The following is a 15060-nucleotide window of genomic DNA, read 5'->3' on the forward strand; positions in this document are numbered from 1 at the left end:
AATGTTCTTTTTCAAACTCTTACTCAACCATAGTGCCTGAAGTTCTAGCCAGTGCAACAAGGCAAGAAAAGTAAATACAAGACATACAGATCTGAAAGGAAGAAATAAACCAGTTCTTATTTGTAGATGACATGATTGTCTATATAGAAGTCTGAAGGATTTGACAAAAAAAAAAAAAACACACAAAAAAAATCTCCTAGAATAATTAATGAATTGAGCAAGATTTTAGGATATAAGATAAACATACAAAATTCAATTTTACTTCTATATACTAGCAGTGAATATATGGATCCTGAAAAAAATAGAATACCATTTACATTGCTCAAAAATGCAGTACTTATGTGCAAATCTAACAAAACATGTATAGGACTTTTAGGCTGAAAACTATAAAATGCTGATCAAAGAAATCAAAGAAGATCTAAATAAATAGAGAGACATACCACATTCATGGATTAGAAGAGCCAACAGAGTAAAGATGTCAATTATCTCCAAATTGATATGCAGGTTTAATTTTTGTAGATATAGATAATATTATTCTAAGAATTTACATAGAAATGCAAAGAAACTAGAATATCTGAAACAATTTTGAAAAAGAAGAATAAAGTGGGAGGAATCACTGTCCCTATTTTCAAGACTTATTATACAGTTACAGTCATTAAGACTGTGTGGTATTGGTAGAGGGATAGACAGATCAATGGAACAGAATAGGGAAACCAGAAACAGATCCACCAAATATGCCCAACTGATTTTTGACAAAAGTGCAAAAGCAATTCAATGGAATAAAGATAACTTCTTAAACAAGTGAAGCTGCAGCAATTGGTCAATGGTAGGCAAAAAAAAAAAAAAAAAAAGAACCTCAATCTAAGCCTCATACCTGATATAAAAATTAACTCATGGACTTAAATATAAAACATAAAACTATAAACTATCAAACTTCTAGAAAAAAATGTGAGAAAAATCTTCAGGATCTAGGGCTGTGCAAAGAGTTTGACACCAAAAGCGTGATCCAAAAAAGGGAAAATTTGATAAATTTGACTCCACCAAAATTACAAATGTTTGCTCTTCGAAAAGTCTGTTAAGAGGATGAAAAGCCAAGCTATAGACTGGGAGAAAATTTTTGCAGACAACATATCTGTCAAAGGACTGGTATCTAGACTATATAAAGTACTCTCAAAACTCAACAGCAGAAAAAACGGTCCAATGAGAAAATGGGCAAACAACGGGAGGAAATAATTTCCCCCAGAGAGGATATACAGATGGCAAAGAAGCACGTGAAAAGATGTTAAACATCATTAGCTGTTAAGAAAATGCAGACTAAAACCACAGTGAGATATCTCTACACCCCTATCAGAGTGGCTAAAATAAAAAATACCACTCCAATGCTGGCAAGGACGTGGGGAAACTGGCTCACTCATACATGGCTAATAGAAATGTAAAACAGTGCTAACTCTTTGGAAAATCGCTTGGCGGTTTCTTAAAAAACCAAGGGTGCAACTACCATACAATCCAGGATTGTACTCCTGTGCATTTATCCAAGAGGAACAAAAAGACTCCTCCAGGCTCCAACCCACAGATGACTGACCCACCGTGGGAGAAAATAAGAAAAACAATATCAATAGCAATAACTGCCAGCAGACCTCTTGTCTAGTAGAGACCATTATTGTCATCACCCCCACTTTGTGGTTGAGAAGACTGAGGTTCAGAGGCAGTTGTCAAGGTCACGCAGCTAGTATGTGGCAGAGCCAGTACCTGAACCCACTTAGTACTAGTAAGTGATTTCATCTTCCGGTTGTCAGTATGGCCCTTTTCACGGGAGAGTAAGGAAGGGTTCAGCCAGTTGCCCCAGGCCACATAGCTGGAAAGTCAGGAGGTTTAAACCGGAGGCTACTCTGCCTTCTGGGCTGGAGTCCTGTTCCTTAGTTCTAGGGTCGAACTTTTCCTAACTTTCCCGGATCTCTTTCGCCCAGTCCCAGGGGAGCAGGCACCACCCTTTTCCTCCGGGAGGCGCAGGGAGAGGGCGGGTCCCCAAGCGCAGTCCCCTCCCCAAACCCTCCCCCAGGCTATAAGCCGGAGCCGGGGGGCCAGGCGCGGGCAGTCTCGGACTGGCCCGCTCCGCGGGGCGATCGCGCAGATGTCGGCGCTGGCGACAGTGGCCAAGAAGGTGTGGAGCGCGCGGCGGCTGCTGGTGCTGCTGTTCACGCCGCTCGCGCTGCTGCCGGTGGTCTTCGCCCTCCCGCCCAAGGTAACGCCTCCTTTGCCTGTGGGCCCCCCGTTCCGCGTCCTGGGCGGCCGCGCAACAGGCAGGACCCTCTCCTCCCGAGCCTCTGAGGCGGGACACCGCTGAGGTCCCAGTCTAGACAGATTTCACCAGACCCCCTCGACCGTCCCCCCTTTACCCTGACTTGGACGGCTGTGAACACCTCTTGCCGCAGTTCCCCTTTTCCAGCTGCTCCTTGGAGCCTGGGTCCCACCTAGCCTTCTGGATCTTCTCACTTCTACAGGAATGATTTCTTTTTATTGAGCTCTAACTATGTGCTTGGCGCTGTGTTGCACATTTCACTTGATAATCACAAGGAACACTTGATGAATGCCAAGCTGTGTAACCTGGGGCAAGTCATTTAACCTCCCTGAACTTCAGTTTACTCATTTGTAAACATGGGGGAAACGATAATGCCAATCCACTGGGTTGTGGTGAATATTAAATGAGGCAATCTATGTAAATCTCTTAGAACTGAGCCTGATAGTAAGCTTAGGCACAGTAAGTGCCTACGAACGCACAGGCTGGTCTTATTTCCACGCGCCTTATATGATGGGGACGGCCAAGGTTTAATAAACGCTTACCGGGAGCAAGGTGCAGTGCTAAACTTTGCTTTATGTGCATCATCATATTTAATCCAGACTGAAAGTGCCCCTCAGAGGGGGAAGATTATTTACCCCATTTTCCAGAGGAGAAAACTGAGGCTCGGAGAGAAGTGACTTGCTCACAATCACACAGCAAGCAGCTGAGTGGGATTCAATCCCTGGCTTATCAGAATCCAGAACATGACCTGTTTCTAGACTCTCAAAGGAAGTAGTCCCTAGAAGATCAAAGGCTGTAGATTGAGGTCAGGAGTGTCATGATAAAAGTCACCACCAATGGGAGCTGGAAGGAGATGGTACTGTAGGTCCCTGTTGGGTCCCTCACCTCTGCTCAGCCCATTTGCAGCATCATGGGAGGGCACTAGGCTCATTAGACAAGGCTTCTACCTCCAGGAAGTTGTTTCATTTTCCGTCAGTGAGATAGTAAATGTTCATAAAAGTAAAAGTAAAGAGAGTGTGTAACTTAGTGGTGGATTACCCAGCACCACCAGCAGAGACCAGGGGAGCTGGGAGAGGTGTTCAGAGAGGGACGCCTGGAGGAAGGAGCCCTCCTTGGGCCCAGGGGGTGAGGAAGTGATACAAAGGAGATGGTGTCAGGAGATCCAGGGCAAGTTCTTTGGTGTGGAATTATCCAAGCAATTAGACTTTCTTGACATGCAAGAGAAAAACAATAAATCCTGGTGTAAGGATTAGTTTGCTTATTCAAAAACTAACCCACCCCAGACCACTCGCTGACTTCAGGACCTTGGACCAATCTCCTTTCTTCTTTGGGTCTCCCTTTCTTTGTCTATAAAATGAGGCGATCTCCATGCTAGCTTCTGAGATTTGATGTGAGGGGCTGAGTAAGGAAGTTACCTCGCTTTGTGAAGCATCACCGGTGGAAGGCTGGATGGGTCTGGGAGGTCCCAGGCGGAGCTCTGGGGAAGAAGTGATGAAACACACACAGTCTCTCTCCTCAGCAAGGGGTTCTGAAAGCTTCTCTCTGCCCTGCCCTCTAGCAAGATTTGTGACCTCAGGGGCAGGTCCAAGTGTTATGGGGCCTGAAGCATGTACTATTTAAGGGGCTCTCTTTAAGAAAAAGCATACAGATTTACAGATACAAAATTCAGTACAGGGTTTGGGAGTGGCTCTGAAGCTTAAACTTCATTAGCTTCACAGAGAATCCACTTCCATATGATCCCCAGTGTGCACATGTAACAGCGAATGCCTGACCCTCTGCGATGGTGGTGAGCCTAATAAATAAAGTGTTTCACTGAGTGCTTCACTCTTCTTATGTGCCAGGCTCCATGCTAAGAGTTTCTCAGGCATTGTCCTATATAATGTCCACGTAATCAGGGAGGCAGCTGCTGTTAGCGTCCCTGTAGTACAGGTGAGGAGATGGAAGCTCAGCAGGGTTAGGTGACTTGCCGAAGGTCACACAGCCAGTACAAAGCCAGAATGCAGTGTCTGTACTTCTAACAGCTGCATTTTATACTCTTTCTTTCGTTATAATTGACTAAGAACCTCTCCTGTTTCCCTACAGATCCCTGGTGGGTACTCTTGGTGTGGCCCTAGATGTCACTACCTTTTTAAGTGGCTGATAAGCCAGGGCCTCCTCCCAGGAGGCAGGTCTGACTTCTTGGGAGATCTTAGCCTCCCTCAAAATCTCTGTCGGCACACTCAAAGCCCCCTCCTCCATGTAATATGCACGTATTTATCATATTATATTATTATTATATCCTTGGATATTAATAACTGACATGTCTCTTAATGTACAATGTGAATAAAAGCATCCTTAGAGAATAATGAACAGAGAAAATTGCTGTTTTTATTGATCTGTGACATACATTTAAAGCAAACAGAGTGGGTGTGCTCTGCACACATACTTTCAAGACAATTCCTGTAACCGTAACCAGTTTTAATCCCGTGATGACCTCCCCAGACAAAGGCTGGCAGTCTAAAAAAAACATTGTGCTTTCTGTGCAAATGAAGCTTCAAGGCAAGTGTCCTCCGTGTCCACCCCACCCCCAACATCAGATTGCTGCTTCTAAGCCGCTCTCACCTGGAAACTCTGGAGCCACCTATGCCGGTCATAGGGTACACCTGGGTCCCCAAAAACTTTTGCAAAATTGTAGGTATCGGGAAAGAAGTCTGAGATCCTTGGCACTGATCATTTGCCCCTCGCTGGGTTCTGTTTTTCCGGCTTGATAAGGTCTACAGGCCATTGCTGCTCTGATGTTCTAGAAGTCTGTGTGATCGAAAGGGTTGGTTCTCATACACCTGTCCCCCGGCGACTGGTGAGGGAGGCTGCAGGGAGGCTGGGGTTAATCTGAAGGGTAGAGCCAGGGGGTGGGGATGGCAGGGGATGGGAACAATTCTTACATTATGTCCTCCTGGCTTGGAACCCTGTCAGCAGGGGTGAAAAGGAGTGGGATGCCCTTCTGGAATGCAGTGGCTGCAATTTCCAGGGCCACTGGGGATCATGGCTCTTGCCACAAAGAGTGCCAGAGACTAAGGAAGTCAGGACACTGCCAGAGGGACCACCTCAAAGTTTTCCAAGAATGGACATCTTGGGAGGTGGATATTAGAGGACCAGCCTTGGGCAGCTAGAGGGGACGGATGAGACTATTAAATCAGGCTTGCAAATCTGCACCAGTCCCATGTGTTTGCAGAGAAATCTTGCCTCCTTTCCCTCCTTACACCCACTGAAAGCAAATTTAGCTGGACTGGCCATCTGGCCAAGATGAGTTCTTACAGTGGGTACTCATAAGTGACTCTTTCTAAGGATGCTTTGAGGAGGAGGAGTTTGGGGGAGGGGGTGCTCTGGGCAGGACTGCTGCAGAGTGTTCTACAGGCTGTGCACTGCACAAGGAGACCTGAGGAGGCAAAACGAGACTGAACCAACCTGCACTCCACATGCCAAGCTGTGTACTCTGGTGCAGTGCTGGATCCACCTGAGGAAGAGCCCCTTTTCCCAGTTTGCACAAAGGCGTCAAGTCTGGCTAGCAGCACACTTGTTCTGGGGCGGTAGTACATCTGTGAAGTCAGAGGCCCACTTTTTTTTGCATATGCCTAATTCTTGGGTGGAGGAAATTCAGGTGGGTGACCAGGAAAATGGTTTTTTCATTCCCAGTTTTGAGTCTTTGGAATCAGAACTGGATTCTCATTCCACATCATTGCTCTGTGACCTTGGGCAAATCATTTGGCTTCTCTGGGCCTCAGTTTCTTCATTGATACCATGCCTATAACATCACCTTCCCCCCTGGTTATTATTTGGGCCCAATGAAATCGTATATTATACTTGCACCATAACTTCTTACTTTTTTATTCAACACTCAAGGTATGTTTTAACTCTCCTATTTTGCAGATGAAGAAACTGAGACTCAGAAGTAAGATGATCAAAATAGCATGGGCCTCGGAGCTGGGAAGACCTGGGTTTGGGTCTTGGTTCTGAAACTGTGAGTCAGGGAGCTTGGGTTGGAGATTTCACATTTCTGAGCCTCGGTTTCCTCACTTGTGAAGTGGGGAGAACTCACATGCTTCCCAAAGGACTACTATGGGACTTAATTAAGAGAAGATACAGAAATTGTCCAGTGCCGTGTCAAACGTGGTGGGAGTTTATAATAATAATAATTGCTAAAAATTTTTTCCATTTGCCCCACACTGTTTTACATGCCTTTCACATTTTAGTTCATTTACTCTTCACATCAGCCTTAAGAAGTAGGAATAATGATTATCCCCATTTTTACAGATGAGGAAAGTGAGGCCCAGAGAAGGACGGAAGTTGCCTGAAGCCTCACAGTGAGCTGTGAGTGGCAGGGCGGGGGTGAGTGCCTCCATCTCCCTCTTCTTGTCCAGTGATTCCCCCATCTCAGGCTCCCAGTCATCACTGTTTTATTCTATCAACATTTCAATTAATCTCTGAAGCCTAACTTCTAGATTAGGGATGCGGGGAAGCAGAGGTCAAGCTCCCTTATTTTCGTTCAGATTATAGTAAGCCCTCAAGAAAGGATAGGAACAGCTAATATTTATTGATTACTTACTAGAAGCTCAGGCCCCCTCTCTCCCTCTGCACCAGCCACACTGGCCTTCTTGGTGTTCCTTAAATATCCCAAGATTGCTCTCACCTCAGGGCCTTTGCACTTACTGTTCCCTCTGTCTGAACTGCTCTTCCCCCCAGGTGTCTGCAAGCCTTGCTCCCTCACTTCATTCATCTTAGTTCAAAGATGAACCTCCTCAAAGGCCTTCCCTGGCCACCCTATCTAACATAGAATACAAAAAATCCTTTACACTTTCTTCTCTGCCTTATCTTACTTCATGGTCTTCATCACTATCTGCCAATATATTATGTATTTAAGGAACGGGCAAGTCAGAGTAAGCAAACTTAGGACTGGCTAGTTCAAATAATTTCAGTGGGCTCTGGGACATAGACACTGTCCCTAGTTGTTTGGTCCCTGGCCCTGGATGATTACGGCAGGCGGATAGTGGCCTGGAGTGAGAGAGCCCAATAAAGGAGGTGGTTGGGGGTGTGGGCTCTGGATTGGCTGGCTTACATTTGAAAAACTGATGCACAGGTGAGTTGTTTACTATCTCTAGGAATTAGCTAGCCCTGGGAGAGGCAGACACTCCAGGTTTAGCAAGGTCCCAAGATGCCAGAGCATCAGATTCAGAAACTTGAAAACATGGTTGTTACAATCTCCCATACTCTTCTCTTCTCTCACTATGGTCCAGCCTCATAGGCCTTCTTTTGGTTCTTTAAACCTGCCAAGCTTGTTGCTACCTCAGGGCCTTTGCACTTGCTGTTCTCTGCCTGGGATGCTCTTGCCCCTGATCTTCCACAGCTGGATCTGTCTGGTCATTTGGGTCTTAGCTCCAAAGGCACCTCCTCCAAGGAGTCCTCCTTGATTACCTTTTCTCAAGAACACTTACTCTCCTCACCGTACAAAGCACTCTCTAAAACAGCTTCCTATTTTATTTCCTTCATGGCATTCATCCCAATCTGAAGTGTTCATTATCTGTTCACTGTCTGCCTCCGCCACTAGGCTGTGAGTGATGTAAGGGCAAGACCCGTGTGTGTCTTGTTCCCTGCAGCATCCCCAGTGCCTAGGACAGCGTTTGACACATAGTAGGTACTCGGTAAACAAGTGAATGAATGAATTTGCATTTGAACTCAGGTATCTCTGATTTCAGAAGACGTGCACTTTCTAAAACCCCAGACTGCTACTAATTTGTGGAAGATGTGAGCTGGAATCGGTGTTTCCAGCCCTTTCGTTTTTCAGTTGGGAAGACTGAGGCCCAGAGGGCACATGGAGGGACTTTCCCAGCCCCTCCCAGCCAGGTGGTCTCAGAACCCTCATCTGTGCCCCCTCCATGCTCTCCCGCCAGGTTTCACCCGTTGCCCATACAGACCCCTTGGCCTCGGAACCGCTCCTCTGAGGTCCAGCCAACTTTCCACTTTCCCGGAGCTCCTGCCAGGTGTGTAAACAGGCCAGTGCGATTCCTGGTGATGCGGCGGGGAGCAAGATCGTGTTTCCTGACCTAACTCGGCAGGACAATGCCCTCTGGACTGATGAGCAGGATTTCAGACACCCTCAGACCTTGAAGACACAAAGTCAGCATCCTAGCTAGGCTGGACCTGGCCAGGGCCTGGAACAAGTGACACAGGTGTGCCCGAACTGCTCTCTCCAGTGGAGATGCACCAGGGACGAGAGAGATACACAAGGCCACGCCATCTCTGGCAAGCCTCCATTTCCTCATCTCAAAAATGGGCATAATGAAACCCACCTGCTTGGAAGACTTGACAGTGCCTGACGCATAGTAGGAACTTGGTAAAGAATTGAGGCTCTTTCTGTTATCTGCAAAATAGGGGTGCCAGGCTCTCAGCTCTGTGTACTTGTCCCTGAAATTCATAGGGGGAGGGGCAGCCAATGGGAAGGAGCCTGTGCTGGGCGGGGGGTGGAGGAAGGCAGGAGGACTGATACACAGGACAGAACAGTGATCCCCAGTCCGATAAAGACATTGGAAAAGGTCTGGGGAGGCCAGCATGCCCCTCCTGGCCAGCCCAGTGGTTCCCCTGCCCAGTTCCTTTTGCTCTACTCTTCTGCGGGGTCCTCTCTCAGTCTGGGCTGAGAGAGGGATTTGATTTCAGCCGTATTAAGCTCTCCTACAGGAATGTGCTGGTCCCTGGGAGGCTCAGGAAGTGAATTCAAGTTTGTTGATGTCCTGGGCCACATGCCTTATTCATACTCTCTCCTCTGTCCCCCAGGAGGCCTCCTAAGAGCCATAGTCAACACCTCTCTAGCATTTATGAAGTGCCAGGCACGGTTCGAAGCACTCAAGATATGCTTGCTAGCTCGTTTATGCTCGCCCTGGCTCTGTGGCGCAGGTGCTGCTATTATCCACATTCATAGATGAGGAAACCGAGTCACAGAATGGTTCAGTCACTTGCCCAAGCTCCCACGTTTTGGATGTGGCAGAGCTGGGATTCCGACTCTGGCATTCAAGCCCCAGAGTCTGTGCTTTTAGCCGCTGTGTGACGCAAGGGTGATGGACCCATTTTACAAATGAGAAGACTGAGGCTCAGAGAGGTGAAGTCACCCGCCACCTCACGGCCACTGAATGAGTAGTGAGGCTGCCAATCGAGCGTACGTCTGCCTTGTTGAAAGCCCACACTCCTTCATGGTTCAGTGGAGGCAACGGGGAAAGGAGTGATTGTGCCGGGTGTGGTGGGGGACATTAAGAAAGGCTTCCCAGAGGAGAGACCTGTCATTCTGACACTGGAATGGGAGTTTGGAGGTCTCAGAGGGGCCTGAAGATAGGAACTAACGTGGCTGGTCAAACATGATAGGTAGGAGCTTGGATTTGGGTGCTTGGGTTCAAATCTTGGCTTTCTAATATGCTGTGTGACCTTGGGCCAGTTACTTAACTTCTCTGTGCTCAGTTTCCTCATCCGTGAATGGGTATGATAATAATTAATGATGCTTGTAAAGGGCTCAACAGATGTTGCCTGCCTTCATGGATTAATCACTGCCTGTGTCCTGGGCTCTGGGAAATCCTTTAAATCAGGGTTCTTAAGCATTTTGCTCCCCAGGAGACATTTGGCAGTGCCTGGAGACATTTTTGATTGTCACAGCTGGAAGGAGCTGCTACCGGCATCTAGGGATGCTGCTAAATGTCCTACAGTACACAGGATGGCCCCCACAACAAAGAATTCTCGGGCCCCAAATGTTAGTGGTGCTGAGGTTGAGAACCTCTGCCTTCAATGCGTTAGTTTGTTTCATCCCCCAGCAGGCTGTGAGGCAGGCACAGTCAAGTCCAATTTTCTGTCAGGGACACTGTGTCCCGGAGAGGGGAAGTGCTTGCCTGTGGACACACAGCCTGGCCACAGAAGGCCTCCCAGGGTGGAGGGGATTTGGAAACGGAGGGCGTTCCAGGCAAGACAAAACACCCCCTGGCCCTCCAGCCCCGCTCCGGGCTCTGCTGCATGGAGCTGACCCGTTCCCTCTGCCCTCTGGGCTGTCAGCGGGCGGGAACAGCCTCCTTTCCCTTGGCTGGGAGAAATAACAAGAGAGGCCCTTGTTTGCTGCCACCCACAGCCCGGATTGTCCCCTCGATTTCACATGCCGCTTGCACCTTACTCTCATGACAGTCCACTTTGCTGGCTGGCTTGGGAGGCCTGGAGAGTGGGAGAAGGAAGGAAAAGTCTTCCTGCTCCTTTTAGCCATTTCCTGCCCCTGTCTGGAGCCCCCTTGGATTTCTCTGGAAAGGGCTGGGACTCAGCAAAACTTCTCCTGGTGCCCGAGCTGGGCATTTTACAACACAGAGTCCAAAAAACAGAAGTGTAGGCAGTTTCCTGAGACATGAGTCCTGGGAACGTGGTCTGCTGTGCCGACATCTGGGACTAGAATGTGGGGTCTCCAGGCCTGGGGGAGCTGGCAGAGGCCTGATGCAGGGCCCTGCCCGCGACCCAGCTCCCACCTCTTGTTGGGGAAACTGAGGCTGTCCTGAGAGGCTCTTCCTACCTCCACTTAACTGGCCATCTACCTGGGAGACCTGGCTTCCTTTCCTGCTCCTGATTTTCTGTGGGATCTGGACCTCCTTCAGACCTTGGCTTTCCTCCACTTGACAAGGGGTCTGCCCAGAATCACTGGGCTGGTTTGTCCCCCAGAATCACTTTCTGAGGGGGAGGGGCAACATCATGAGAGTATGAACTCTAACACCAGATTTCCTGGACTCCAGGACGGCTCCCCCACTTCCTGGCTGTGTGACCTTGGGCAAGTTACTTAGCCTCTCTGTGCCTCAGTTTCCTCCTCTGTGAAATGAGGTGCACTAATGGGACCTACCTCAGAGGGGTGTTGTGAAGATTGGTTCAGATACCTAAAATACTCTGGGCTGCTCCTGATCATAAGAGGTATTAGGTAAATGTCTGTTGTTACTATGGTTGGCAGTAGTAGTATTTTTATTTGCATTACAAATGAGCCCATGGATCCCGTGGCAGTGCTTTATAGGGGATGAGACTTTCTTCTGCATCCTACTGGCTTCTTCCCTTTACTCTCTGTGTAGGTTCTTGGGTTCTCTGAGCCTCCATTTCCTCCACTGTATATGGAGTAAAGCTCATCTCCTAGGAGCTGCTGGGAAGATTAAATGAGATAGTGCTTATTCAGAGAAAAATCCCAGTGAAAGTTCCCTTTCCATTCTTTTTTTTTTAAATTAATTTATTTAATTTACTTTATTTTTGTCTGCATTGAGTCTTCGTTGCTGCACGCGGGCTTTCTCTAGTTGTGGCAAGCGGGGCTACTCTTCGTTGCGGTGCGCAGGCTTCTCTTTGCAGTGGCTTCTCTTTGTTGTGGAGCACGGGCTCTAGGCACACGGGCTTCAGTAGTTGTGGCACGTGAGCTCAGTAGTTGTGGCTCATGGGCTCTAGAGCACAGGCTCAGTAGTTGTGGCGCACGGGCTTAGTTGCTCCGTGGCATGTGGGATCTTCCTGGACCTGGGCTCGAACCTGTGTGCCCTGCATTGGCAGGCGGATTACCAACCACTGCACCACCAGGGAAGCCCACCCTTGCCATTCTTATTCTTGCGCTGAAGCCCAGAGCCCCAAAGGCCTAAGAAGTGAGGGATTGTGGGCAGTGGAGGGTCATTGTCAAGAGGGGCTTGGAAACTCCACAGGTCAGGCCTTAACAGCAGGGGTCAGCTTTCCCATCCCCCACTGCATCAGCTCCCAGGATGCCTGGGGCAGGGCCAGCTGGACCAGAGTGGAGGTGGGATGATGGTAAACGGTAGAGAATTGAAAATGTCAGGGGCAGGGAAGACCTCAGTGCCCAGGAGAAGTTAGGCTAAGTGGTGGGCACACAGGATGCAGCCTCAGATGATCCAGGATGGACCCCTGCCAAGAACTTGCTCTGTGGGGGGAAGCAAGACACTTCCCTTGCCAGCCTCAGTTTCCTCATCTGTCTCATGCACCCGCTTGCCTCATGGGGCTGTGGGAGGAGCCAGGGAAACCAAGCACTTTGTAAACAGTGAAGTACCCTGCAAATAGTAAAGTACAAATAGGGATCCTGCCCATCTTGTTCACTAATATACTCCTAACACTTGGCAAACAGGGTGCTTAATAAATATGTCCAGAATGAATATGGAATCAAAACAATATTTCTTTAGTGTTTCCTGTGTGCCAGACACTGTCCATAAGTGATTATTACATTTAGTTTAAAAGTATTAATTGAGCACCTACTACATGCCAGCTACTATTCTAGAGGAACACGGCAATGAACCAAATAGTCACAAATCCTTATACTTAAGGAGCTGACATTTTAGAGGGGTAAACATTAAAAACAAACAAACAAAAAAAAGCAAGCAGATAAATAAGTAAGATCTATAGTATGTCAGATGTTGATAAGTGCTATGGAGAATAAAATCAGAGAAGACAGGGAGCCTGGAATGGAGGTAAGTGCAATTTTAGAGTCAGGAAGATTTCGAGAAGGGAACATTTGAACAAATACCTGAAGGAGATGACATTGGAGCAAAGACTTGAAGGAGGTGAAGGAAGGAGCCCTGAGCGCATATAGAGGAAGATCATTCCAGGTGAGGGGACAGCAAGTCAAAGGTCCTGAGGTGGGAGCATGGAGAGTGTTCAAGAAATATCAAATGGTCTTCCTGGGTCCTCGTGACAGCCCTTCCAGGAGACTGAGCCCTGGCCCCCTGATCACAGGGAAACTAAGTTGAAGATCTTAGACGGGATTTAAAGGCAGATCCCAACATAATGCCTTCAGGCTGGATTTTACTTCAACCAGAGAAAGGCTTCCTTCCCACACCAGGCCTCCAAAGGTGTGGGACAGGCTGTCAGGAGCAGCGAGAGGTGGAGAAGCTCTGAGCGGGCTTTAAACACACCCGCCACCCATGTTGGGAACTGAAGGACCCTTTGGACAGATGGGGAGACTGAGGCCCACACAGAAGAAGGAACTGCCCAAGGTCACACAGTCAGTTGGCCTCTTTTTCAGAAGCACATGCTCTGTCCTCCTCTGGCTGAGCCAGGCCTCTGGGGACTCCTGGGTCCCATGCAGCTGCCACCCTGCCCCCAGCTGCCTGTCTGGCTCATGAATGATTAGCGAGGCCTGGGCGGCAGTGGGGTGTGAGCTGCCCCAGGAACGCTTTTAATGAATGGCTCGAAGAACTTTAACTTGTGACAACACCTGCTAATAAGTCCAGGGGTCTAACACAGTCCGTTCCAGAGGAAGGGGTAGGAGGATAGAGTGGCTGCCTCAGAGGTCTCCTGGGACAAGTCCCCCCCCTCCACTTTCTCCTCTTTCCCCCATTGAGTCTTGAGCCCAAATAGACACAGGTGGCTCCTAGCTGCTTTCTCAGAAGAGAGGGTAGGAGGGAGCCCTGCCTGGGAATCAGAGACCAGACATCTGCGCTGTCTCAACTATTTCCCTCTGGGTCACCCTGGGCTGGTTTCGGTCTTAACCCTCCATGCCTGTCTCCTCCTCCAGAAGGTGGGCACTCAGATCAGCCGGGCTTATCCTCAAGACTGAACAGATCCAGAGAGGATGTGAAAGGGCCTGTAAAGTGCTTTTCTGTTGAATATCTGTCCTTCCATTTCCAGAAACTACCAGAGTGTGGGAGGAGCAAAAGTCACAATAAGTGTAAAAGGCTTAGCTCAGCACCTGTACATAGTGAGTCTCAGTAAATGCTGGCTGTTACCATCACTACTGTTACTCTCCTCACTGAGCCCAGGACCAGGGCCCAGGGGATCAGGACCAGGGCCCTGAGCTCGGACCACTATGCTGAAATCACGGCTTCATCCCTTGCTAGAGATGCACACATGGATGAAGAAGCTGCTGGACCTCTGTGTGCCTCCAGTTTATCATTTCTAAACAGGGTTGTGAGACGAGCAGGTGAGCTAATGCAGGCAAGGCTTGCTGCCTGGTCATAGTAAGCCCTCAATGAACGGTAGCTTTATTATTCTCACCCGTCATTCACACTGAGGCAGTGTGAACTTGGGCCAGTCACTCAAGCTCTCTGAGCCACACGTAAACTGGGAACAGCGGTCGTAGCTGCCTCGTGGGGCTGTGGGTAGAGTTGAGTGAGGGAATCCACGAGCCGTGCCTGGCACATAGTAAGTGCTCAGTGTGGGCAGCCACCTTGAATAACAGCGCTGCTGCTCTGAGACCATGAGGGACAGCTGCTCGGGACACCACGGAGAGAGATGCTGCCAGCGTTGCAGGGCTTCCAGAGAACGGCCGCATCCATCCATGTTCTCTTTGATCTCCTTCCCAGCTCTCTCAGGATGGCGTAATAAGCATCCTGATATACGGATGAGGACGCAGAGGCTCAAAAAGGCCACCGGTCCTTCCAAAGCCTGAAGCTTGTAGGTGGTAGACCAGGATTTGCACCGGCAACTCTGTGACTCCTAGTGGCCTTGCACCCAGAGCCTCAGCTGGCCTTACTTAACTCCCTTTTTGCAAGTGGAGGCTCATGCCTCCGTGCCTCTCGGCCTCAGCGGAGAGGGTTTCTCCTGGGTTGTCTCGTCTTGCTGGGTCCTTTGCCTGGGCCTGCTGTGTGTGCTCCAAACTCCTTTCCTTTTGGGGTCAATATCTACCTAGCATCATTGCCTTCATCCCCACATGGCAGACTGGAAGTGCTTTAGGGATCACTGAGATGAAACTTCTGATATAAAGAGGGCAAGAAATGTGCAAAAGTAACAGATTCCATCAGTAGGAGGTA

General features: G+C 48.8%; 1 protein-coding gene across 4 annotated transcripts in view; it reads left to right on the top strand.

Annotated features, from left to right (window-relative positions):
* Positions 1-2122: 2122 nt before the first annotated feature.
* Positions 2123-15060, top strand: part of SLC13A3 (solute carrier family 13 member 3) — a 77933-nt gene continuing 64995 nt past the window's right edge. For 3 of the 4 annotated variants that reach the window (XM_059896857.1, XM_059896858.1, XM_059896860.1), the window contains exon 1: positions 2123-2242. In XM_059896857.1, coding sequence (XP_059752840.1) covers positions 2132-2242 — 111 coding nt within the window. In that variant the 5' untranslated portion in view covers positions 2123-2131. Of the gene's footprint in view, positions 2243-6267; positions 6297-15060 lie in introns of those variants that run through there. The other variant, XM_059896859.1, reaches the window with a different exon arrangement.

This window comes from Balaenoptera ricei, chromosome 15, assembly GCF_028023285.1.
Source record: "Balaenoptera ricei isolate mBalRic1 chromosome 15, mBalRic1.hap2, whole genome shotgun sequence".
Classification (NCBI taxonomy): Eukaryota; Metazoa; Chordata; class Mammalia; order Artiodactyla; family Balaenopteridae; genus Balaenoptera; species Balaenoptera ricei.